This window comes from Schistocerca cancellata, chromosome 10 (assembly GCF_023864275.1).
Source record: "Schistocerca cancellata isolate TAMUIC-IGC-003103 chromosome 10, iqSchCanc2.1, whole genome shotgun sequence".
Lineage (NCBI taxonomy): Eukaryota > Metazoa > Arthropoda > Insecta > Orthoptera > Acrididae > Schistocerca > Schistocerca cancellata.
In genome coordinates, this window is record NC_064635.1 from 55821110 (window position 1) to 55848178 (window position 27069).

Sequence of the window (27069 nt, forward strand, 5' to 3'; positions counted from 1 at the left end):
GTCCCCACGTCCTGCCTCAGTTACATGGCTCGCAGAAATCTGAACACATTCACACTCTTCCATTCCACTAGATGCAAACAGTTGGGGTATACTAATTCCTTCCTGGAAGGGGGGGGGGGGGGGTTATGGGGTGGCGACAGGAAGGGCATCCAGCTACCCCTTCAAATTAACATGCCACATCCAATTAACCAGCAGACCCCACAAGCCGGGATTAATGCTTGGAAAGAGGGAAAGAGAGAGCTTCTATCATTATTGTGGATAAAGATAAGACTCAAATGTCTCAAGGAAAATTAAGCGATATCAGGCATATATAAACATAGGCTTCCGCACCACTGTCGCAATCAATAAAATTTTTCTGGGTTTGTGACCACAATATGTAAAACTACCGCCTCAGGCGGCGCTAGAAAGCAAGAAAACGACGCCACGTCACAACTACCGCCTGGGTTTCCATTCGCCAATATCCACCAATCACAAGCATTAATGCAAACATCAATCGAAACGTCGGGTTTCACCAATGAAAAGAAATAATAACTTCTAACACCCCTCTCCTTCATCCGTAACAGCCTATCAGAATTAGATAACGCCCAAGTTTGGTATATAAGAAACAAAGTTTTCTCATTCAGCAGTAAACAAATACAAACCAAAGATGGTCACTTGAAATAGTGACCGAAGCGTCGGTGGTTTTACCTATTGACAATGCGGTCAGAAACCCAGAAAAATTTTATTGACGATATCAGACTTATACAGAGCGTTTCATAATTCGTGTTACACACTTCTATACGTTATAGAAGCGACTTAGCAAATCAAGTTTTGCATAGGGACCCATGTCTGGAAACGTCATCCAGTGACACTACAGAACATCAAAGTTATAGGGGCCAGCACCTGTAAATGTAAGGAAATAGAGGGTGACTCTGTGGTGATGTTACAGACCTTCAAGGATGACGGAGAAATGTATCAGTTTGAGGTAATGGTCCTGGCACCAGGTGGTACATGTAATGGCAGTGTTGTTGCTGCGATTGTAGGGTAGGCAACTTTCAGAGGTGGTAGTACAGACCAAAATAGGAAAAAATGACCAGTAAACATGGGCTCTAAAAGGCTTGGCTTAAGATCCATGAGCACTTGTTCAATAGAGGAGATGTGTTTCAGACTAGTGAAGATGAACAAGTGCTCATAGGTCCTCAGGTATGCATTTTAGAGCCCATGTTTACGAAACATTTTTTCTTGTTTTGGTCCTTTCTACCACCACTGAAAGTTGCGTACCCTACATTCTTACCTACAACAGCACCGGTACATATATTCCGCTGTCAAAGGTATCAGAATGATTTTGACTTGTAACTTATGGCTAGTTCGTTTCCAAACCAGAGACACTCATCTCAGTTTGAGACATTTGTCCAACAACGAACTGATCCTATAGTGGTACCATTTTGGCAGTTGAAATACAGAATCCAAAAAAGTGTAGAAAGATTTGACTGTCTACCAGGGTCGTAGGTATGCATGTGATGGGTGAGACGGACTGACACCTGTCGCTATCCACAGGACAACGGGCTCTGCACCTTCGATGTGAAGACGAAGTCCGCCTGCTCCGGGGACTCTGGTGGACCTATCTTCTGCGCCGGTAGGGTCATCCAGTTTGGACTCATCGTAAGCGCCAGGTACGAGAACTGCACGTTTTGGTACTGCGGCGCGCCGGCCGTCTGGAACGTCCACATGTTCGTGGGTTTCTACCACGACTGGATCGTCCAAACGATGAACAGATATCCGGACGAGACCCGGTCAGCCAGCAACCGCCGCCGATCCGCAGCCTGGCTAGAGACTCTACTGGTCAGCCTACTGACACCCAAACTGAGCCCTTTAATAAATGCGCGTACTCCTCTCTGACCTATCGTTTATTTATTTCCTTAAGTAACCTGTCCCTTTTTCTACAATTATCGTCGAACTGGGTGACAGTGTACCTAGGTGGGCGAGAATGTGCCAACGTCGGATTTGACTCTTGCGTCCCATCTAGCGGTTTTTCTGTGGAAGTAGGGCGTTCCATCTACTCGCTAAAGTTCACTAGTGTTGTCAACCCTCACGTTGGACACATTCCTTTGTTTATTTCGCCTCATCGCTGCTATCTGTACTTTAAATTGGTGGCTGCTTCATCAGTTTTATGGATAACTGGAGTATAGTCTTGTTTGTTCACTGTAGTGTAATTTAAATCACGGGAAGGTGAATTAGTCCATCAATGCTGTAACAGTTTGGAAGATGGCTGTGTAGGAACGTTTCCCGCCTCCCCCCCCCCCCCCCCAAAATTCTATGAGTCCCTCCAGATCACTGAGCGCCATGCACTCCACCTTTCGTTTACGCCTCCCATCCCCCATGCAGATCTTCTATGACCTCACTCCTTTCCCCCATCTGCTGCTTTTCCTAGAACGTATCTGTGTCCTCTACACCTCCCACCACCTCGATACCCCTCATCCAGTAGTTGCTCCTCTCCTCTCCAACACCTTCCACGCTACTGCACCTTCACTGTTGTGTCCCCCCTACCCTCCACCTGTATACCCATCATCTCCTTTCCTGAGGTGGCTTCCACCAACTCCCCCTCCCAGATGATGCCGTCTCTCCCACCATTTATCCTATCTGATCCTCACCTCCCTCTCCCTCCCTCTGTCCTCTTCCTCCGCTCCCTCTCCCCCCTTCCATCGTGTTCTTCCCTGCCTATCCTCTCTCTGACTCCCTTCTCTCCCCTCGAGTCCTTTGCTTTCCCCTCCCATGCCTTCCCCAATCCTTCTCGCATCTGCTCAGCTACCCCTTTTTCTATGTCCCTCCATCGACTCCCCCCTTTTTCTTTTCCACTTCTCCCCACTTTTTTCCCCCTCATCGGTCCGGGTCCTTTCCCCGCTCCCATCTGCTGCCGTGTCGACTATACTGCTGTTTTCAGTGAATGTTCAGTTATGTGCGTCCCCTTCAGTGTTACAAACAGCCATCATACTGTCGCTAGTTGTGTTTTTTATCTCATGCAAACAGACTCCAGACTGTCACCGTGTTTTTTCAATGTGCCTGTCTACTTAATGTGTGTCTTCATCCTTATAATCAACGCCGTGTTTTTATATTTTAAATTCCTCAACTTTCCGCCATTTTACGAGGGTGAGTCAAATGAAAACCTTAAATATTTTTTTAAATATTAGTTATTGTGCAGAAGTGGTACAGAGCTGTATCACTTTTCAACATAACCTCCCCCACGCTCAATGCAAGTCCTCCAGCACTTACCAAGTGCATAAATTCCTTTAGAAAAAAATTATTTTGGTAGTCTGTGCAACCACTCATGCACCGCATGGCATACCTCTTCATCAGAACGGAACTTCTTTCCTCTCATTGCGTCTTTGAGTGGTCCAAATACATGGAAATCACTTGGGGCAAGGGCTTGTGAGCATGGTCGATGAGGAAGACGCTCAAAATACATTTCTATGATTGTTGCAGCTGTTGTACGGGCAGTGTGGGGCCTTGCATTGTCATATTGCAATAGGACACCTGCTGACACAATCCACGTCTCTTTGATTTCATTTCAGGCCGCAGATGATTTTCTTAGGAGATCTGTGTATGATGCACTGGTAACAGTGGTCCCTCTAGGCTTGTAATGCTCCAAAATGACGCCTTTTTCGTCCCAAAAGAGAGTCAGCATAACCTTCCCTGCTGACGGTACTGTTCGAAACTTCTTTGGTTTTGGTGATGAGGAATGGCGCCATTTCTTGCTCGCTCTCTTCGTTTCCGGATGGTGGAAGTGAACCCAGGTTTCGTCCCCAGTAACGATTCTAGCAAGGAAGCCATCACATTCTCGTTCAAAGCGCCGAAGAAGTTCTTCACAAGCACCAACACGCCGTTCTCTCATTTCTGGAGTCAGCTGCTGTGGCACCCATCTTGCAGACACTTTGTGAAACGGGAGCACATCATGCACAATGTGGTGTGCTGACCCATGACTAATCTGCAAACAGGCTGCAATGTCATTCAGTGTCATTCGGCGGTTTTCCTTCACTATGGCTTCAACTGCTGCAATGTTATGTGGAGTCACAACTCATTGTGCCTGAACTAGACGAGGAGCATCTTCCACTGAAGTCACACCATTTGCGAACTTCCTACTCCATTCGTAGAGTTGCTGCTGTGACAAACATGCATCACCGTACTGAACCTTCATTCGGCGATGAATTTCAATAGGTTTCACACTTCCACTACGCAAAAACCGAATAACAGAACGCTGTACTTCCCTGGTGCAAGTCGCAAGTGGGACGGCCATCTGTATACTGATACTGCGACGGTATGTGTGCATCTGCACTATGCTGCCACCTACAGGCCATTCTGCACGCTGTTTGTAGCACGCTTACCAAATTACAGGATAACGGCGCGAAATTTCGATTTGTTATTACGAATTTAAGGTTTTCAATTGACTCACTCTCGTAATTTACGGAGAAAGCGTTTAGTAAAATTTGACTCACCCTCGTACTGTTATTAACAAAGTCACCGTTTTATCGCCTTTCTTTATATTGTTTGTTATCTTACCATTGTATATTTATCCCTTCTCTCGGCTGTAGAGCACCGTATTAAGCTGCTGTCAGTCCACCCCGCTCCCCTCTGGGAGGGGAGGGGGGTGGGGGAATCGAAAATCAATAAAGGAAAAAAATACATGAAGTTGTGAGAAGTCAGCACTTATGGGGATGAGTGTTTGTGTGTGCTACTAACTTGTTGTCCATTTTTCCTTTGTTATGTAGAGTATACACGAGAAGTGTTGGAGGATGGTAGTGTCGCAATTGAACAGATGAACAGTTACGCCTAGCATTGGAGAATATAAATAATAGAAAGATTTCCATCATTGAAGCTCTAAAAAGTGCTTCAGACGACATTTTAATTTCATTTTTTCATTGGGGCCCTTATTATTGAAACACAAGCTGTGACATGGTCGTGAATTGAACAGTGACCCAAATGTAGAATAAATTTCGTGTAGTTCACGTCTACAGTAATAAATTTTTTGTCATCAGACTACCGGTTTCGGTCTATGATGACCATCTTCAGATCTGTTTTAAAAGATGCCCCAATATACTGGAGCCATAGTGGCATCGTCAAACGCTAAACACAAAATCAACGCCAGCATCGTCAAATACGAGGTCTGTCTAAAACGTATCCGACCTTTGATTTTCCCGCGCAGAATAGACACGACAGCACGGCGCCATTGTACACAGTAAAGGAAGAGACCTTTATGCGCACGCGTGGATTTCGTCCCTGCCTTGCAGCGCGTCAGCCGCTGCCTGTCGGTCGCTGAGCGAGTTTCTACACAACGTGTTCGCCGGATTGCCGAGTCTCTCAAGATGACTGAACGTGTTGAGCAAAGACACTGCATCAAAGTCTGCCAAAAGCTTGGTGATTCTCAAAGCGAAACAGTTCACAAGATTCAGCAGGTGTTTGGAGAAGATGCGATGGGTGTAACACAAATTAAGGAGTGGTTCAACCGATTCAAAAATGGCCGCACATCAGCGGAGAGTCACCAGCGTTCTGGCAGGCCCCAAACTGCTCGCAGAGCAGCTGCTGTTCAGAGGGTGCAAAATTTGATGATGGCGTATCATCGTTTGACCGTGCGAGAGATTGCCCAAGAGGTTGGAGTGAGTAAAAGTTCTGCACATAAGGATGGGGCTCCACTGCGACCTATTGTCAGCAATATTGGCGCAGCAACTTACCCTACTGCGAAATACCTGAAGATGATGTTGACACCACATGTGGGTAAATGTGCACATCACATCCGGAACTCAGAGGATTTCCTGCAACGACTGGGCCAGCAACACATCACAGACACAGACATCATGGTTAGTTTCGATGTGGTGTCTCTCTTCACACGGGTACCACTGAAGGAGTCACTTGAGCTTATTGGAGAGAAGTTCGATGGGGCTCTCCTTGATCTATTCAGGCATGTACTCACCTCGACGTACTTCCTATATGGGGGTCAATTTTATGAACAAACAGAAGGGGTGGCTATGGGCAGCCCTCTATCACCAGTGGTGGCCAACCTATTTATGGAAAGGTTTGAAGAGGAGGCACTCTCTTCAGCCACATATCAGCCCAAGTGCTTTTTTCGGTATGTGGATGATACCTTTGTCATCTGGCCCCATGGTAGAGAGAAGTTAGATGAGTTCCTGCTACATCTGAACTCTTGCCATCCGAACATTCAGTTCACAATGGAAATGGAGAAGGATGGACTACTTCCATTCTTGGATGTTCTGGTGAAGAGAAAGGCAGATGGCACATTTGGACACAGTGTGTACCGCAAACCTACGCACACTGACTTACACCTACAAGCCAGCAGTTGCCACCATCCGGCAAAGAAGAATGGAGTGCTCAAAACACTGGTCCACAGAGCACAAACTCTGTCAGATCCTGATAGTCTGGCCACAGAAATAGAACACTTACAATCAGTGTTCAGCAGGAATGGGTACTCCTCTAGAGATATCCAGAAGGCACTTCAACTTGCTAACCAGCCAAAGGATCAAGAAGAAGAACCAGAAGAGGCAAAGAAGATGGCATACCTGCCATATGCCGGACCTATCTCCGCCAAGATCAGCAGGATTCTCCAGAAATATGACATCAAGAGCATATTTTGCCCACCCACCAAAATTGGGGCTATGCTGGGGAATGTAAAAGATGACCTGGGGCTACGCAAGCCAGGTATTTACAACATACCATGCCAGTGTGGGATGTCATACATTGGCCAGACCACCAGAACTGTGAACATCAGGTGTAAAGAACACCAGAGACATACCAGACTCAGGCAGGCAACTAAATCAGCCATAGCAGAGCATTGTCTGGAACTTGGTCATTCAATGGCTTACAATGACACCAAGATTGTGACACAGACCTCAAGATTTTGGGACAGTGTAATTAAAGAAGCCATTGAGATTAAGGTCACAGACAATCTAATCAACCGTGACTCGGGATACCAAATCAGCACTGCCTGGAATCCAGCGCTTGAGCTTGTGAAAACTCAACGCAGGACACTCCGGGATTCTACAAGAAATAGAAGTGGAGACCGAGAGAACAGCCGTGAGACAAGGTGTCTGACATTGGAGACCAGATCTGACACACCCCAGATCATGAACTCGACTTCAGAAGACGGCCAGGCCGGGCGCGGACGGCGGAGGGAACACCAGCGACCAGAGGGAGACTATGTAGCCGTGTCTGGCGGGCGCGGACCTCAGACGGAACACACGAGGCGGCGCGGACCGATTAGGGAGCGCCCAGCACGAAACAGAAGTGGAAATCATAGTAACAGTCAGGAGATAGAGTACCCAACATCTCAGACCAGGTCTGACACACCTCAGATGATAACCACATCCGTTGAGGACGGCCAGAACGGGTGCCGACGGCAGTCGGAACATCTGCGACTGGAGGGGTCCATTGAAGCCGAGTCTGGTGGGCGCGGACCACAGATGGAACACTCGACCCGGCGCGGACCGATTAGGGAACGCCCAGCTCCTCCCAGGCATAAATACAGGACTCGATCGACCCAAGGATCAGTCTCAGGTAGCACCTGAAGAAGACAGCGAGGCACGCTGTTGAAATATCGTGCGAGAACGTCGCGAACATCCGGCTGGATTCCCGAATATCCAAGATGTCAACAGATCGCGGGGAAAGCATGAAGAATTACATTATAATTATATGCAAATGATTAGCTTTTCAGAGCATTCGCGCAAGGTTGGCTCCGGTGGCGACACCTACAACGTGCTGACATGAGGAAAGTTTCCATCCGATTACTCATACACAAACAGCAGTTGACCGGAGTCGCCTGGTGAAACGTTGTTGTGAAGCCTCGTATAAGGAGAAGAAATGCGTACTATCACGTTTCCGACTTTGATAAAGGTCGGATTGTAGCCTATCGCGATTGCGGTTTATCGTATCGCGACATTGCAGCTTGCAGCAAATAAACAATTTTTCAGCCTTCAGTTGCAAGGTAATTTTACTCGTTTACCTAGGTTTCGATTCCAGTAATGGAATCATCTTCAGAACAAAAAATGAAATTATTTTGTGTGGTCCTGATTTATGGCCGGCGCAGCTCCGTCTACGTTCGCCCTAATGGTTTTAATTTTGACTGACATAATCTTATGATTATGCGTCTTTAATGTTTTAATTTTTAATCTGTGACATGGCCAGTGTTTGGCTCACAAAATAATTTCATTTTTTGTTCTGAAGAAGATTCCATTACTGGAATCGAAACCTAGGTAAACGAGTAAAATTACCTTGCAACTGAAGGCTGAAAATTGTTTATTTGCTGTACATTTCACAGTTGCTGACACGCTGCAATATGTTAAAGATTTGTAAAATTGCAGCTTGCGTTGGTCGAGATCCAATGACTGTTAGCAGAATATGGAATCGGTGGGTTCAGGAGGGTAATACGGAACGCCGTGCTGGACCCCAACGGCCTCGTATCACTAGCAGTCGAGATGACAGGCATCTTATCCGCATGGCTGTAACGGATCGTGCAGCCACGTCTCGATCTCTGAGTTAACATATGTGGAAGTTTGCAAGACAGCAACCATCTGCAGGAACAGTTCGACGACGTTGCAGCAGCATGGACTCTCAGCTCGGAGACCGTGGCTGCCGTTCCCCTTGACGTTGCGTCACAGACGGGAGCGCCTGCGATGGTGTACTCAACGACGAACCTGGGTGCACCAATGACAAAACGTCATTTTTCGGATGAATCCATGTTCTGTTTACAGCATCATGATGGCCGCATCCGTGTTTGGTGACATCGCGGTGAACGCACATTGGATGTGCGTATTCGTCATTGCCATACTGGCGTATCACCCGGTATGGGGAGCCATTGGTTACACATCTCGGTCACCTCTTGTTCGCATTGACGGCACATTGAACAGTAGAAGTTACATTTCAGATGTGTTACGACCCGTGGCTCTACCTTCATTCGAGCCCTGCGAAACACTATATTCCAGCAGGATAATGCACGACCGCATGTTGCAGGTCCTCTACGGGCCTTTCTGGATACAGAAAATGTTCGACTGCTGCCCTGGTCATCACATTCTCCAGATCTCTCAGAAATTGAAAACGTCTGGTCAAAGGCGGCCGAGCAACTGGCTCGTCACAATACGCCACTCTTGATGAGCTGTGGTATCGTGTTGAAGCTGCATGGTCAGCTGTACATGTACACGCTTCCAAGCTCTGTTTGACTCAATGCCCAGGCGTATCAAGGTCGTTATTGCGGCCAGAGGTGGTTGTTCTGGGTACTGATTTCTCAGAATCTATGCCCCCAAATTTCGTGAAAATGTAATCGCATGTCAGTTCTAGTAGAATATATTTGTCCAATACCCGTTTATCATCTGCATTTCTTCTTGGTGTAGCAATTTTAATGGCCAGTAGTGTATTTCTGCTCATGAGACGACGGAAGCTGTAAGCAGTTTCATCGGTATTTAATTTATTGTAAATCTTTGTAGGCAACAAATGCTTCAACAGTTGATGGACTTAAGGTACTCTGTCCTGCTGGTGATTCAAACCTAGTGCATGTTACATGTACGGCTCATACATTGCAATGAGTGGCAGGGACAGACATCATTTCCCAGAAGTAGATGCACAGATATCGCAAGGAGGCAGGTTTTCTTGAAATGTTCTTATCATGTACATCCCTACAAGCAGTAGCTACCTTATGTACCTCTGCCTGTGGAGCCAGTGACACAGTAATAAGGTGGACAGCATGGACTCAACTTGTGATTTTCTACAGTAAGCGCTTCGAAGCTGTGAAGACAGTGACGGAGAAATTTTCTTCTGATACTGCAGTGTCTGTCAGTGAATCCTTGTCAATATTCAACTGTTATAAAGAGCTCAGTTCAGTTTCATAGATCGCAAGATCGAAGACGCAGTCTGGAAGGCCAGTGTTGACCAGCCGAAGTGGGTGGTGTAGTTTCCAGCAAACTGCAACATATGCTGAATAAAACCCCTGATATTGTTAGCTAGTCAAGCTTCTTTAGTGACGAAGTTGTAGAACCCCCTGAGAATATTATTTCTTGCATAATCGCTCTATATGAATATGCATCCTTGACTTCTTGAGCAACTGAGCGATCTTTCTCCATATGAAAACATATTGTCAGAGACGTTACTATGCATGGCAACAGAACATTTGGAAAAGAATATTATAGAATGAGATTTTCACTCAGCAGCGGAGTGTGCGCTGACGTGAAACTTCCTGGCAGATTAAAACTGTGTGTCTGACGAAGACTCGAACTCGGGACCTTTGCCTTTCACGGGCAATTGCTCTACTCTACTAACCTTTTTTTTTTTTTTTTTTTTTTTTTAATCTGCTCGGGGTGGACGTCGCAAGGCACCCGTTTCAGTTCGTCGTTGATCCATTAACTTAGTTTTTTTGTTGCAGAGGGCAGCTAACCCTCTGACGGAACACGCTGAGTTACCGTGCCGGCAAAATGATGATGATTAGGACTACACAGCACCCAATCCCTGAGCGGAGAAAATCTCCGATCCAGCCGGGAATCGAACCCGAACTGAGCTACCCAAGCACGACTCACGCCCCGTCCTCACAGCTTTACTTCTGCCAGTAGCTCGTCTCCTACCTTCCAAACTTTACAGAAGCTCTCCTGCGAACCTTGCAGAACTAGCAATGCTGAAAGAAAGGATATTGCCGAGACATGGCCTAGCCAAAACCTGGGAGATGTTTCCAGAATGAGATTTTCACTCTGCAGCGGAGTGTGCGCTGATATGAAACTTCCTGGCAAATTAAAACTGTGTGCCGGACCGAGACTCGAACTCGGCACCTTTGCTTTTCGTGGGTAAGTGCTCTACCAACACATGCCCGCGAAAGGCAAAGGTCCCGAGTTCGAGTGTCGGTCCGGCACACAGTTTTAATCTGCCAGGAATTTTAAAGAATATTATAATTAATTGTGCATCCCCTTCCAGTCTAACTTAAATCTACATCTACATTTATACTCCGCAAGCCACCCAACGGTGTGTGGCGGAGTGCTTCAAGAGGCGACACCTGTACTTCAGTATTTTGTAGCAGAAGTGAAATGGTTAAGAATTAACAAACTTGTTGGACTAGCCTACCTGCGAACTTTTATTTTGTGACAAATAAAACAAAATGAAATTTTGCTTTTACATATAATTTCTTCAATACATGTTTGTTTACATATTTCACAAATTTTAAATACACATTTACTACATAATACTTAATTTGATACTTCAAAGGTGGTCTGATGAGTCTGATAAATTCCCATGAAAAAATGGAACATTGTTGTTGCACCTTAATGGTTGATAAGCTTGATATTTCCAAGGATCGTACAAAGAATTTCAACAATGTACAGTGCACAGTTCGTTGTTGGCAGCCATATGAATTGGTCAGTGAGTCCACTGTGACTGAAAATGGAGAAAACCGAGCTTTATGCTGTTATAAACATTTACATTTGAAGGGTTGGACTGCTGTACAAATCAAAATAGAACTGGCTAAAGTTCGCGACCTCTACACCATCATCGAAGACCATTTACTTTTGGATTTATGAACTTAAATGTGGTCGGACGAGCACCAAAGACGAAAGACGCTGTTCAACTGAGGTCACCTCAAAGGAAACCATGGACAAAATCCATGATATGGTAATGCAAGACCGCCGGATAAAAGTTCGTGAGATTGCTGAGACTGTAGGGATCTCCACTGAGCAAGTGCGTAATATCCTGCACGGAGGACTGGCTGTGAAGAAGCTGTGTGATAGTATACGTCGGACCCGCGTGTCGCCACTATCAGTGATTGCAGACCGAGCGCCGCCACACGGCAGATCTAGTCTAGAGAGACTCCCTAGCACTCGCCCCAGTTGTACAGCCGACTTTGCTAGCGATGGTTCACTGCCTACATACGCTCTCATTTGCAGAGACGACAGTTTAGTATAGCCTTCAGCTACGTCATTTGCTACGACCTAGCAAGGCACCATATTGTTACTACGTATGTATTCTGAACTGATAATATTGTGAATCATGTACCGTCAAGAGCGACGTTCATCATAATGGATTAAAGTTAAGTATCAAACTAATTACGTCCGCTTTCTGAACTCTCATTCATTGTCATGTTCCAGACCTCACGTCAGTATAGTTCTTCCCTCCTCACGCCAGCCTGCGTGAGCTAAAACGCACGCATTTCAGCCTCTTTTAGTAAGACGGTGTTGGCTCTTCTGCCAACACAACAGAACCTATTTTTCCGATGGGATGAGAAAGCTGGAGGATCGATGGACCAAGTGCAATACTCCTCAAAGGAGAAGGAAGATAAGTGGGTTACGAAGCAAACACTTTTTCTTGCCTTTTTATCAGGCTTATCAAACCACTCTCGAACATAAAATCCGGGTTCTACTTATTACCCACTTCTATCTCCAAGATGTCGAATTTGTGGCAAGAGAACGTAGCAGCAGAGTGAAGCATATTGAGATGTCTGCTCGTACAGCACAGTGCAGCGCTGCCTCGCCACTTTTGTCTGTGGCCAGCACATCCCAGCCGGCATCTATGAGAAGCGCCACGCAAGCCAAGTTCCTGGCAGACACGGCGTAGTGTAGCGCGGTTTTCCCTTGCTCGTCTCGGGTGCCCGAGCATGCGCCCGATGCAAGCAACAACTTGACACATTCCGCCGCACCGTCAATTAGTCCATCCTTGCCGAGAGAAATCGCCTTGTCTGACATCGCTGCGTAGTGGAGTGCCGTTGCGCCCTTCTTGTCTCGTACATCCACATTCGATCCAGCGCGTATGAGGAACAAAATGCATTGTGGGTTAGGTGCACGCGCGGCATAGTGAAGGGCTGTGAGGCCGCCAGCGTCCTGGATGCGAATGTCTGCGCCGGCGCGGACGAGGAGTGAAGCGCAGTCGGCATTACCGGCACGTGCAGCATAGTGCAAGGGTGTTGCGCCATCCTTGTCTGGCGCATTCACGTGTACGATATCTCTGATAAGCAGCCGGGCATCTTGTGCGCTGCCCCGAGACGCAGCATAGTGCAAAGCTGTTACCCCGTCCTCATTGCGGCTGTGCGGACGGGCGCCGGACTGAACCAGTAGCTCGATGACGGCCGTGGCGTTTTCCTCTGCCGCATAGTGCAGAGGGGTGGCCCCAGCTGTGTCGCGCACGTTCACATCTGCTCCCGCACTGACCAGCACCGAAGCGCACTCCGCCCCACCTTTATGTGCCGCATAGTGTAACGCCGTCTTGCCGTGTGTGTCGCGCATATTCAGAGACGCTCCAACGTCGATAAGTAACTCGGCGACGCCTGCGGCATTCGCTTTTACCGCGTAATGGAGGGGTGTCTTGCCGAAGTTGTCTTGCTCGTTCACGGCTGCACCGCTACTAACGAGCAACCAAACGCATTTTGCGCCGCCCTTATCCGCAGCATAGTGCAAGGCCGTCATTCCGTCTTCGTCGCGAAGATGCAGTCGCGCCCCGGCCTCGAGCAGTACGCTGACCACATCCGCGACCTTTCCTCCCCCTGCGTGGTGAAGAGGAGTTGCACCAAACCTGTCCTGCCTGTGTACACTCGCACCTTTGCGAACGAGCAACCGAGCGCATTTTACGCTTCCCTGGAGCGCAGCGTAGTGCAGCGGTGACATTCCATCGTTGTCGCGCGCCTTGAGGTCTGCACCAGCTCGGGTGAGCACTCCGGCGACTTCGTCAGCATCTGCTCCCGCCGCAGTGTGCAGTGGTGTCGCGCCGGTGTGGTCCCGAACGTCGAGCTCTGCGCCGCCGCTTACCAGCAGCCGCGCACATATTCCACTGGCCTGGCGCGCGGCACAGTGCAGAGCAGTCCGTCCACCGTCGTCTCGGGCCTCCAGAGACACACCAGCCTCAATGAGTAGCTTCACGACGTTCGAGGCTCCAGCTTTCGCTCCGTAATGCAGAGCACTCTCTCCATTTTCGTCCTGCACTTCGAGATCTGTACCTGCACGAATGAGCTTCCTGGCTTTCTCTTCGTCTCCATTCTGTATTGCACTGTGCAGCTCTGTCCTTCTTCTCCAAGACTTGCTCTTGTGATCTTTGGAATCCTCAGAGGCCTCATCGTCCGCATCCGCACTTCTTCTTTCTGGGCCACTGTAGATATTCCAGAGCATATTCAGCACCTGAAAAACACCATATCTCAAAAGACACTTACTACATAAACCACATATCTTTTCCATGTACACAAATTATACACTACTTGACAAACAATGAAGAGTCTGCCAGACAAATGTATACACTCTGTGGTGTACATAGTTCCGCGTAGTCAGTGCGTACACAACTTTCCCACCAGAGCGCGCCCCGCTAAGCACACAGCGTCTCCGCTCTACGAGATGGCGCTGCCGTAGAGACGGACCAAATTCTGCTTCCACCAATCCGCATATTAATATGTAATGCAGCCAATGAGATTGCTGCTAACGTAGAACCTTTTCTCCTCGCGGATCACACTCGCGCAGTGATACATGAACGCGCGAGGTATTATAATGAGTGTACAGACCTCTGATTAGTCAGTCTGCATTTGTCTGCACCAGTCTGTACCAGTCTGCATTAGTTTGTACCAGTCTGTACGAGTTCTGCATTTGTCTGTACCAGTCTATAGTCAAGCTTCAGTCTGCGCCTAACAAGATTACCATATTCCTGTACATAGCCATGAAGATAAATGTATAGACACTTTTGGCAAGTATCAGAGATATATGTGAGAATAAGTTTAATGTACCAATACTAATAGAACTTCAGACTGTCAATTGTAAATAGCATCCAGAACCAAGTTAAGTAATTTTTATGCTTGTTATTATTTTTAATAAATGTGTGTGAAAATTAATCAAGTTCTGTTTAAAGTTGGTCACCGTCAATCTGCTACTCTAAGCATACAAGTGGCATTTCTATCGTCTGACCTAACGGCAGAAGATAAACACGCCACGGTAAGACCACGAGACATATTGCTGACACTCACCTATTTCGTTAGAGCAACCAGTCAAATAATCTGATGGTGTGTGTTTGAAGGTCTTAGAGTATGCACACCACATACTCTTTGCAGGCTCTATCTGGATGTCGATATTGTCATTCGATTTGAGTTACGGGTGTGTTGTAGTATGGTCTTTGCCTCAACAGATGTTAGTACCTCAGTATTGAGAAAAGAAGGTGACTGGAGCACGCTTGACATTCTAGCAACGAAAATGTACTGTGAAGTGGTTTTTCAAGTTTGATAGCGCCATTGAAGTGCAACGTCAGTGGAGGCGTGAGTTTGAAATGGAACCGCCAACCTGGCTAACAATTAAACACGTCACTGACTAGTTTGAATTGGATGGAACGATTTGTGATATTCACAAAGGAAGATCAGGAAGGCAGCGTACAGCTACAAGTTCGATCGTTAAGTCTGCTGTGCAATGTGCACATGAATAAAGTGGAAAGTTTGCATTCCACGATTACTGCATGCGATTAATGATGATCCTGATTGCTGAATGCAATTTAGTGAATGGTATCAGCAAATGTTAAATGATGATGAACAATTTGCGACGAAGGTAGTGTGGAGTGACGAGGCACAATTTAAACTTAATGGAACCATGAATCGTCATAACAGTGTGTACTGGGCACCAGAAAATCCGCAAGAGCAGGATGATTTTGTATGTTCTGGCTCACTAGCTCAATTTTATAAAACAAAAAATTGCTCGTTAGCACTCGCATTTTTTATTTTTCAAAAAATTGATCTTATTATCCAGATCATACAAACTCATCCTACTGTCCCTTTCACCTAATAATAATATAATATAATAAAATAATATAATAATAGCTATAATAAAAAATCATTTATTTTACATACATTTCCCATAGGTGAACGTAATAACTTAAATAAACTGAATTAGTTAGCAAAGTACATTATTTTAAAAAATCGCATTGTGAACATAAGTAAATACTTAAAATGTATTAGTTAACACAAGTAAATTTTTTTACATTTATGAAATTCATTATTTCTATTTTTAAGTTTCTTCATTCCTTTATGTTTCAGTTTCATTTGCCCTTTTCTAATTATTTCAAGTTCCCAAGGATCAATTAAATTGTAATATCTATTTGGTAAAATTACTTTAAAATCATTACCAAGCTCTGAACAAATTTTTTCTCCATATCTAGTATTTAAATATTCACAATCAGTAACAATGTATAAATCATTTACCTCTAGTTCAGTTATTTATTTAATCTCTTTTGTGACACTAACATCATTGAGTTTGTTGATTATAGTCTCCATTTATATAGAAAATTTTTTTATTAGATTTATATATAATATTTATTCATTGAGTAATGACCATATGGTAATGTATCTATTTTACTTTCCAATAGATATATTCTATTATCATTAGGACTTAGTGCTTTTTTGTTTACTTGAATTGTATATATTTCATGTTTTTCACTTTTAATTAAATTAAATTTTCTGTATTGTTCTATATTGTTAAACAAACAATCTTTATAATCTTCTAAACTTATTTTGTTTTTAACAACACATTTTTTAATTCCTTTTGATTTCTTTTCTACTTTGTCAACAACTTTATAAGCATACATCTTGAACTTTATCCATACTAATTTTATGTTCATTACCTTCATCACTTATGTCACAACCACTTATTTCACTATAAAATTTATCTTTTGTTCGTAAATGTGTTTCTTCAAATTTTTCCACGTATCCATGTAATCATATGTATAAACACCTTTTCTAATTACTAAACTATATTATTCTGTAGAAAAATATTATTTAATATTTTTTAATTTATTTTTTTTTAAGTTTGATGAAAGTTTATCAAGTGAAGAAGCCATAAATCTAAATGTATCAACAAATCACAATTTCAATTTTTTTATATATTTCCTAAAACTAAGGTATTAATTTTCATTATTTGGTACTAATTATATTTCTTTATTATCATAAACAAGTTCTCTTACAAAAAGATGTGAATCTTAACCAGATAAATTATGTAAATAAATAGATACAAAATTAGGTTGTTGTAGTTTTAAATTACAACTATTAAATAATGAAGCAATATATTTTCTAGTTAAATGATCATGATGCCAAACTGTTTTATTCTTTTTTGTATAATGACATTTACATATTGTACAAACTGTAGATTTATGATACATTTTATATTCATCAAGTGTAAGTGGTTTCATTTCTTCAATTTCAGAATATATTTTTCCAATTTCTACAACTTTTTGTTTTATACATTCTATAAACTTTTTATGACAATTTGGTCCTCTATAAACAACAGAATCTTTATAATTTCCATATATATATATTTAATATAATAACAAAATCCACTTGGTTTATGTCTTTCATAAACAATTTAAAAGATGGGTTACTCATGAAATTTTACCACCAATTAGAAGACTTAGATAATATAAAATTAAAACTTTTTACAAGGATAAAATAAAACATAAAGATGATAGTATAGAACAACTGAAAACATTAAATAAATTAAACAAGGAAATAATTCAATTAAAAGATGTTCAAATTCAAAAATTGATAGAAACACTTCATACGTCTTCAGAAATAATAGGTAAAAAATGAAGAAATAAATAGTTTATTACCATATGTAGTTCCTAAAAAAATTAATAAAAAAATAAGACTAACATTCATTATTTAAAATTATTTGATGATGAATGTTAATATAACTATTATGTCATTAGAACATAAGGAAAAATTTATAGAAACAACTATTTAAAATCAAAGATAGACATCCAAATTGTGGAGAAATGTTATGATTGAACTATAATCCTAATTCAATAAATCTGTATCAAAGAATGAAAATTTAAGGATTGTCTGTCATTTGAAGTATTTCAATATTTTGAATAACTATACACAAGAACAGTTGATTAATAATATAATTATTCTTCATTTAAACTCAACTATTATATAATTACTTAATCATTATTTATCCAACTAGTGTGTGAATTATCAAAACCTAACCATTTAACATACACTTTATTATCTTTCTTTTTTAAAACTTTTCAACTAAGCATTCATCTGGATATTTGTTTTCTGTAGTTCTAGATCATAAAAATTACCTTTTATATGTTTTAATTGAGATGTAATTCGATTTGAATTAATAACACCTTCCATGTCAAGTATTTCTGCTGACCAATTAGCTGTATATTCTTTTTCAAAAAGACATTTAAGTTTACTAATTCTAACTCTGTCACCTTTTTTAAATTTAGCTTGGTCATTAGATACAATAGTACCTATTTTTAAATTTTCTCATTTACTTCTATTGCAATGATTTTTATTGAAGAATGTTTTGTATTTTTATATTTATCAATTAGATCTTTAACTAAATTTAACCATTTATAATTTCCATGTAAAGCAAATTTCTTCCACATCTTTCCTTTAAGTGTTCTGTTAAAATCGTTCAACGACAGATGCTTTTAATTCTGAAAAAGTTGAATAATGTTTAACGTTATACTTCTTCATTAATTCTTTGTTACAGAATTCTGTACCATTATCCATCTGTAAATTATTTGGTTTTCTATCTATAAAATTTTTTTACTAATATGCGAATTACATTCTTACTTATTTTTTCTTTAGTACAAACAGCAAACGCATATTTTGGAAAAACATCAATTATTGTTAATAAATGTTTATAACCTTTATTTATTTTTGAAATTTCTTTTAAATTACCTGAATCCATTTCTACTAGATCAGCTTGCCATAAATCATCTATATCAAAAGAAACAACATTTTTTCATTTAAAATTCTTTCTAATTGGTTTATGTAGTTCATTAATTATGTTTTCACGAATATTATTAATATTATTCAAACCCTCACCATTAAAAATTTTTTTAACTAATTTACTTCTTTTACTTGTACATTTTGTACAAAGACCAGCAATTCTTTTTCTTCCACATTCATTTGTCACTCTGTGTGGATTATGTGTATCAGTAAAATTTTTACACTTTAAACAATAAATATGAGAGTCATATGAAGTATGATTTTCCATTTATATAGATAAAAAATTATTAAATTTTAAATTTTAAATTTTAAATTATTTCACCAAATATAATTATATTTACACCTACAGGAACAGTTTAAACAGAATGTTACAATTTTACAGTTATAAACTTTGATTTGTGTACCATTATTGATTGATTATTATTATTTGTTTGACATCGGTTTTTCACCTACACTTACTGTTATATCAAAATCATCAAAGTTTAAAAACTATTTATATATTTACCAACAGTAATAATCGTCTTAAGTATGAAATCATATTCACAATTGTATATTTTATGTTCACCACTTGTCATAAAAGTAAATTCCATTATTTTTTTACCACATACATCTTCTTTAAGATTACTTCATTGTTTTAAGTATGGAGTTAAATCTACTATTGAAAAATAATCTGAAAAAGCTTTTTCTACTTCTTTTTTGGTAAAATAATTATTGAACTGTGTTAAAAATGCTTGTGTATTCAGTTTTTTAACGTATTCTATTTCTAAGTATTAACTACATCTTTGTCATCAGTTGGATCATTTACATTAGCAAGTCTTCTATTTTTAAAACCAATATGTTCTTTAGTTATTTTTAAAATTACATTAAATTCTTTTTGAAATTGTTTAATTGCATTAGTTCTCTTTGGATCTATTGATGATTGTAGTTGTTTAATAATATTTTCAATTCTTCAATTTTTTCAAATTTTTCTAAATTTAATGTAGTTGTATTAACAACTTGTTGGTTTTGTTTAAATAAATGTATCATATTTGCAACAATGCCCATTTATTAAATCTTAATTATTATTAAGATTATAATTATCACAAGGCAATTTTAAAACAAATATACATAAATGACCACATATTAATTCATCAAAATTTTGAATTCTTTCAGTATTGTAGTATAATTCTCTTTTTCCTAAATAGTTAACTAATTGCTTTGGTATATTACCACAAAATGAATCAAAAACAAATATTTTATCTTTATTTTTATAATAACCAATCCAATGAGTACCAGGATTATCAGATTTATCTCAATTTACTATACTACATTTAATTTAAAATCGTTTATTTGGTAATTCATCAATCATGTATGCACCACGAAAGTCTTTAATTTTTAATTCTTTATCAAGTTCGTCTATATCAAAATTACTTAATGTATTACGATATTTATCAATTACTATTTGAAATTTATTTGTTTTCTTTATTCCAGTTCCTGCTTTCTTTTTCCATTTCTAATTTATGACTGTTTGTTCTTCTAATTGTATATCAGCTTTCCTCTTATTCATAACTGCATTTCCAATTGCTGCAGATCCACCAGCCAAAGAACCAATTGTTGCTAAATAAGGTAATGCAGCTAATAATAATGGTAAAAATCTGCCTTCATGTTGTGTTAGCTCTATACCATCTTTCTTTTTTGTTAGATATACAATAATTTTTGAACAACAGGAATAGCTTATCTAACAAGTAAATTTCCACCAACTTTCTTTTCTTTTTTCCTTTTCTGAACATCTGTTAAAAATGGTTCAATTCCATTTAATTGTTCATTATCTAACTATAATTTGACTGATGACTTCCAATGTTAAGTTCCATAGTGCTCAGAGCCATTTGAATCATTCTTAACTTTAATTTAATTGACTTTGGTTTAGTTTTGCTACCAGATAGCGAAGTATAATCAGTTGTAAGTAATTCATTTATATAGTTAAAATATAATAAAGATTTTTTGTGTAGTTTAAAGATGTTTATAATCCCCAACCATGTTTATCAACAGCAATTCCCATTCTTAATTTTGTTTTCCATACATTATTCCACTAATAGCTGTTGCTGCTACTTTTTCACCAAATGAAGCATCATCTGCATACATTCTTTCTTTTGCAGTTAATTGTAGTTCTTTATCAGCTTCATGCTTTTTTTGTAAATATTTATTATCTCTATAAGCAATATCACGTTTTTTACAAGCTACATCTAATGTATTTAGTCGTTTATCACCTTTATCTAATTTTTCTTCTAATTGTGTACCTGTACTTCAATAATTATAACCTGGACGATGCATTTCAAATGGTAAGTTGTTAATTAAAGTATTTACTAATCCTTTTCCATATTTATCACTTTTACAAAGTGTATATGGAACATTATATAAAAATCTAATTAAATAATTAATTAAGTTTTGGATTATCAATAATAAAACCACTAAATATATTTGTTAACATTTTTGGAATACTAACTTGTCATTGTTATATTTTTTATTTCCAGTTAATTCTTCACCATGAATTACTGCTAATCTATCAATTAATTGTCAAATATCATTCATCCAAACATAGTCGATTGGTTTATCTGAATATATTTGAACTAATCCTTGACCCATTTTCTTAGGCTTCGATTTTTTTATTTTTTCCCATATTGGTTTGATTATTCGTTCATATTTCTCACTTCTACTTGACTTACATTTATTAGAATTTGGATCATTATTTTGATATATAACATTTGTCTTCATAATTATCAGAAGCATTTGTTTCATATTCATCTTCAACATTAGTTTCATTAAGTCATCAGTTGCTTTATAATTTTTTGGATTGATTAAGATATTGTCATTGTTAAATTTAACTTCAGAATCTCCTATATAGTGTTTGCCATTTTCAAACCATAATGCAAAATCTTTATCATTGATAGAACCAATATACTTTGTTATTGTTGGACCAATATATGTCATTTGAGGTAAAATTTTTTTTGACTCAATTTTAGTTTCTCCATTTCTTCTATATTTTTCAATGTTTCTTCAAGTCTTTTTCGTGTTTGTGGAGATGGACTTTCAGTATTAAATAATCTTTTTTCAAATGAAGTTTCGGAAGCTATTGAAGGAATAGGAAAAATATCATTGTATTTTCTTTATAGTGATAAAGAACCATTTCTTTTTAAACTTCTCTATTTTCTTCAATTGCTTTTCAAACATTATCACCTAAACCTTCAATACCTTGTTTTACTTTTCCAATAGCATCAATAACAGGTTGATCTTCCTTTTTGTATTTCTCATATTCTGTTCTTGGTTGCTTTTCCCAAAGCTTAAATTGTTCTTTTAATTCTTCAGCTTTCTTTCTATTTCGTTTAGATTTTTTAACAACTTCTTCATCATACTTTGCAAATATTTATTAAGGAAGAAAAACATTAGTTATGTTTATCTTTAATGTTCATGTTTACATTTACATTTGTGATTATGTTTATGTTTAATGTTAAACTTAATGCTAATGTTTTTATTTAATATTTATGTTGTTAAGAAATGTTGTATTTTATTTCTAAATTTAACTTCATTTGGTTTTCTAGACATCTATTGTGAAAAATACAAAGTCATCATTCCAACATTTCATACACAATTCCTTAAAATTATCAAACTTTAAATCGCCACCAACAAACTCATTGTAAATATGATTTAAATTTGTATCATCTTGTCTAAATATTTTTAAAGAATTTAGATTGTCTCTAACCTTTTTGGTATTTTTGAATAAGTTTGAGCTAAATAAAAACAATCTACTCCTTTATGTGTTCCTCTAGTAAAATATTCTCTTACAATGTCTTCATTTTCTAAAATAAAATCATCAAATACAACAACTGAATTTTCTTCACATTTATTTTCAATAAAACTAACAATGATTTCATTAATTTTATCATCAATTTTTTTACATTGTTTTATAAATTCTTGATACTTTGGTTGATCTAAGCTTTTTGAATAAACATATAAATGTTTAATTTTATTCCAATTTAACGATCCTCAAGCTAAAATATAATTATCAATCATTAATGTTGTTTTTCCACAACCACTTGGTCCAATAATTGCACACCTAGTAGAATTTGGTAAAAATTTACCATGTTTGTTTCTTAACTTATTTTTTGGAATTCTTACTTTTGGCTCCCAATGTGTTTTGTTCATTTGGTTAATAATTTTTTTCAGTAATAAATGAGTAGATTATTTCAACTGTGTGATAAATCTTCAACAAGTAGATAAAGATTAACTGTTCCAATATCAGATATTTATACTAATGTTTCCCTAGTTGGTTTTTATTCAGCTTTTTTTAACACCAAATATTACAACAGAAAATAGTAAACTTTATTGTGATGGAGAAACGATAGAAATTCCCATAGGTTCATATAGTTTAAAAAATTTAAAATAATTTATTCATTTGAAAAAACGGAATATACACATTAAAGCAGATTAAATATTATACAGAATAACTAATGAAAGTGATGTAAAATTGTATATGGATATAGAAGATAGTATTGGAGGTTTACTTGGTTTTAAAAATCAAGGTGTTTTACCTAATGAAAAAGCTGAAGCTAAAGATGTTCCTAAAATAGTTCCTTTTGAATTAATTAATATAAATTTTAATCTTGCTGATGGAATGTATGTAAAACATAATAATCATTTTCATAAAAAACTAATATTATTGCTTCATTTAAATATAATGAGGAGTTTGGTGGACCACTAAGTTATGAACCAAAATATCCTGTAAATGTTCCTATTTTTGATACAATTCAGGATTTAAAAATGACTATAACTGCTGAAAATGATAGTTTAATTCACTTTAATGGTGCTACTGAAACAGTTATTTTAGAAATAACTTAATAATTTATCCTTAATAAATAAGTAATTGCTAAATAAATAAGTAATTGCAAAATCATGAATAAAATTGGATGTTATCAGTTTTACTCATTCCCTGTGAATGCGAAAACTAAAAATAATTTAAATGATCCAAACAAAGATACAGAAATTGAAATAAATATTGGTTGGCTTCATGCAAATCATGCAGAATTATACATGAATTTTAGTATTGGAAATGATGGTACAGATTATTGAACTTATGATGGAAAATCGAACAAAAAATTAATTGATAATTATGTAGCAAAATTGTTTAACTTTGTAACAATAAAGAAAGCAAATAATATTTTATCTGGAATTGAACATCCTTTTATTTCTTCATCAGTTTTACTACATCTAACTTCATCTGTTACTGACAAAATAAGTTTAGAGGGACATATAATTAATACAGGAAAAATAAATAGTAAAAGAAATGAAGTTCTTTATCCATTGTCAGTGCTTGGTGGATTATTAAAAGATTATAAACAAATTAAGTGAGAAGGAAATTTAACTATAATTTTTACACATAGTTAATTTTCTGGAGAGGTAATTCTTCGTTGGGCTGATAAAAATGATGATGGAATTGACATAAAAGCTACTCTTCCTCAAGAAGATAAAATTGTTATAGAATCTATTCGTGTACCTGTTGTTAAATATAATCCAAATTATGAACTTGAACAATGTGAAAATATCCTTAAAAATCGGAAAATACCTATTTCTTATTATGAACTTCAAACCGAAGAAGTAGCTGATTTATCTAACAGATATAGTTCTGAACTAGATTTTACAAATTGCTATAACTCTACAGAATTTGATGCGCCATATTTTGCTTTTGTTGTATTTCAGATAAATTGTAAAAATAATCGAGTCGTTGATTCAAAATTATTTGGACATGTTAAACTACAGAATATTTATTTAAAAAATGGTAGTAATGATGTTTCGCCTCAAGAAATGTGGAATATTATTCTGCCAAATAAATTTCTAAAAGCATATGATGCATTTTTAGATTTTAAACGAATTACTATACTGTTGTTGTTGTTGTTGTTGTTGTGGTCTTCAGTACTGAAACTGGTTTGATGCAGATCTCCATGCTATTCTAACCTGTGAAAGCTTCTTCATCTCCCAGTACCTACTGCAACCTACATCCTTCTTAATCTGCTAGGTGTATTCCTCTGTTGGTCTCCCAGTACGATTGTTACCCTCCACACTGCCCTAAAATGCTAAATTGGTGATCCCTTGATGCCTCACAACATGTCCTACCAGTCGATCCCTTCTTCTAGTCAAGTTGTGCCACACACTTCTCTTCTCCCCAGTCCTATTCAATACCTCCTCATTAGTTATGTGATCTACCCATCAAATCTTCAGTATTCTTCTGTACCCACCACATTTCGTAATCTTCTATTCTCTTCTTGTCTAAAGAATTTATTGTCCATGTTTCACTTACATATGTGGATACACTCCATACAAATACTTTCAGGAACGACTTCCTGACACTCAAATCAATACTCGATGTTAACAAATTTCTCTTCTTCAGAAACACTTTCCTTGCCATTGCCATTCTACATGTTATATCCTCTCTATTTCGACCATCATCAGTTAGCTCGCTACCCAATTAGCAAAAATCCTTTACTACTTTACGTGTCTCATTTCCTAATCTAATACCGTCAGCATCTCCCGACTTATTTCGACTACATTCCATTATCTTCGTTTCGCTTTTGTTGATGTTCATCTTATATCCACCTTTCAAGATGCTATCCATTTCTTTCAAGTGCTCTTCCAAGTCCTTTCCTGTCTCTGTCATCAGCGAACCTCAAGGTTTTTATTTCTTCTCCATGGATTTTAATACCTACTCCCAATTTTTCTTTTGTTTCCTTCACTGCTTGCTCAATATACAGATTGAATAACATCGGGGACAGGCTACAAACCTGTCTCACTCCCTTCCCAACCACTGCTTCCCTTTCCTGCCCCTCAACTCTTACAACTGCCATTTGGTTTCTGTACCAATTGTAAATAGCCTTTTGCTCCCTGTATTTTACACCTGCCACCTTATGAATTTAAAAGAGAGTTTCCAGTCAACATTGTGAAATGCTGTCTTTAAGTCTACAAATGCTAGAAAGGTAGGTTTGCCTTTCCTTAATCTAGCTTCCAAGATAAGTCGTAGGGTCAGTACTACCTCACGTGTTCAAATATTTTTACGGAATCCACACTGATCTTTCCCGAGGTTGGCTTCTACTAGTTTTTCCATTCGTCTGTAAAGAATTTGTGTTAGTATTTTGCAGCCATGACTTATTAAACTGATAGTTCGGTAATTTTCACATCTGTCAACACCTGCTTTCTTTGGGATTGGAATTTTTATATTCTTCTTGAAGTTTGAGGGCATTTCGACTGTCTCATACATCTTGCTCACCAAATGGTAGAGTTTTGTCAGGACTGGCTCTCCCAAGGCTGTCAGTAGTTCTAATGGAATGTTGTCTACTCCCGGGGCCTTGTTTCGACTCAGGTCTTTCAGTGCTCTGTCAAACTCTTGACGCAGTATCCCATCTCCCATTTCATCTTCATCTACATCCTCTTCCATTTCCATAATATTGTCCTCAAGTACATCACCCTGGTATAGGCCTTCTATATACTCCTTCCACCTTTCTGCTATCCCTTCTTTACTTAGAACTGTTTTTCCATCTGAGATCTTGATATTCATGCAAAGGGTTCTCCTTTCTCCAAAGGTCTCCTTAATTTTCCTGTTGGCAGTATCTATCTTACCCCTAGTGAGATAAGCCTCTACATCCCTACATTTGTCCTCTAGCCATGCCTGCTTAGCCATTTTGCACTTCCTGTCGATCTCATTTTTGAGACGTTTGTATTCCTTTTTGCCTGTTTCATTTACTGCATTTTTATATTTTCTCCTTTCATCAATTAAATGCAATATTTCTGCTGTTACCCAAGGATTTCTACTAGCCCTCATCTTTTTACCTACTTGATCCTCTCCTTGAAACTCTGTACAACCTCTGGTTTAGTCAGTTTGTTGAGGTCCCATCTCCTTAAATTCCGAGCTTTTTGCAGTTTCTTCAGTTTTAATCTACAGTTCATAACCGATAGATTATGGTCAGAGTCCACATCTGCCCCTGGAAATGTCTTACAATATAAAACCTGGTTCCTAAATCTCTGTCCTACCATTATATAATCTATCTGAAACCTGTCAGTATCTCCAGGCTTCTTCCATGTATACAACCTTCTTTTATGATTCTTGAACCAAGTGTTAGCTACGATTAAGTTGTGCTCTGTGCAAAATTCTACCAGGCGGCTTCCTCTTTCATTTCTTACCCCCAATCCATATTCACCTACTATGTTTCTTTCTCTCCCTTTTCCTACTACCGAATTCCAGTCACCCATGACTGTTAAATTTTCGTCTCCCTTCACTATCTGAATAATTTCTTTTATTTCATCATACATTTCTTCAATTTCTTCATCATCCGCAGAACTAGTTGGCATAT

At 38.7% G+C, this 27069-nt stretch overlaps 1 protein-coding gene across 1 annotated transcript in view; it reads right to left on the bottom strand.

Moving 5' to 3' along the window:
* Nucleotides 1-1526: 1526 nt before the first annotated feature.
* LOC126106102 (serine/threonine-protein phosphatase 6 regulatory ankyrin repeat subunit C-like) overlaps nt 1527-27069 on the bottom strand; it is a 62108-nt gene continuing 36565 nt past the window's right edge. Inside the window, exons 3-6 of the mRNA XM_049912350.1 lie at nt 12456-14111; nt 6942-6953; nt 5077-5097; nt 1527-1694 (exon numbers count right to left, since the gene is read on the bottom strand). Of these exons, the coding sequence (XP_049768307.1) occupies nt 1527-1694; nt 5077-5097; nt 6942-6953; nt 12456-14111 (1857 nt within the window). The remainder of the gene's footprint in view (nt 1695-5076; nt 5098-6941; nt 6954-12455; nt 14112-27069) is intronic.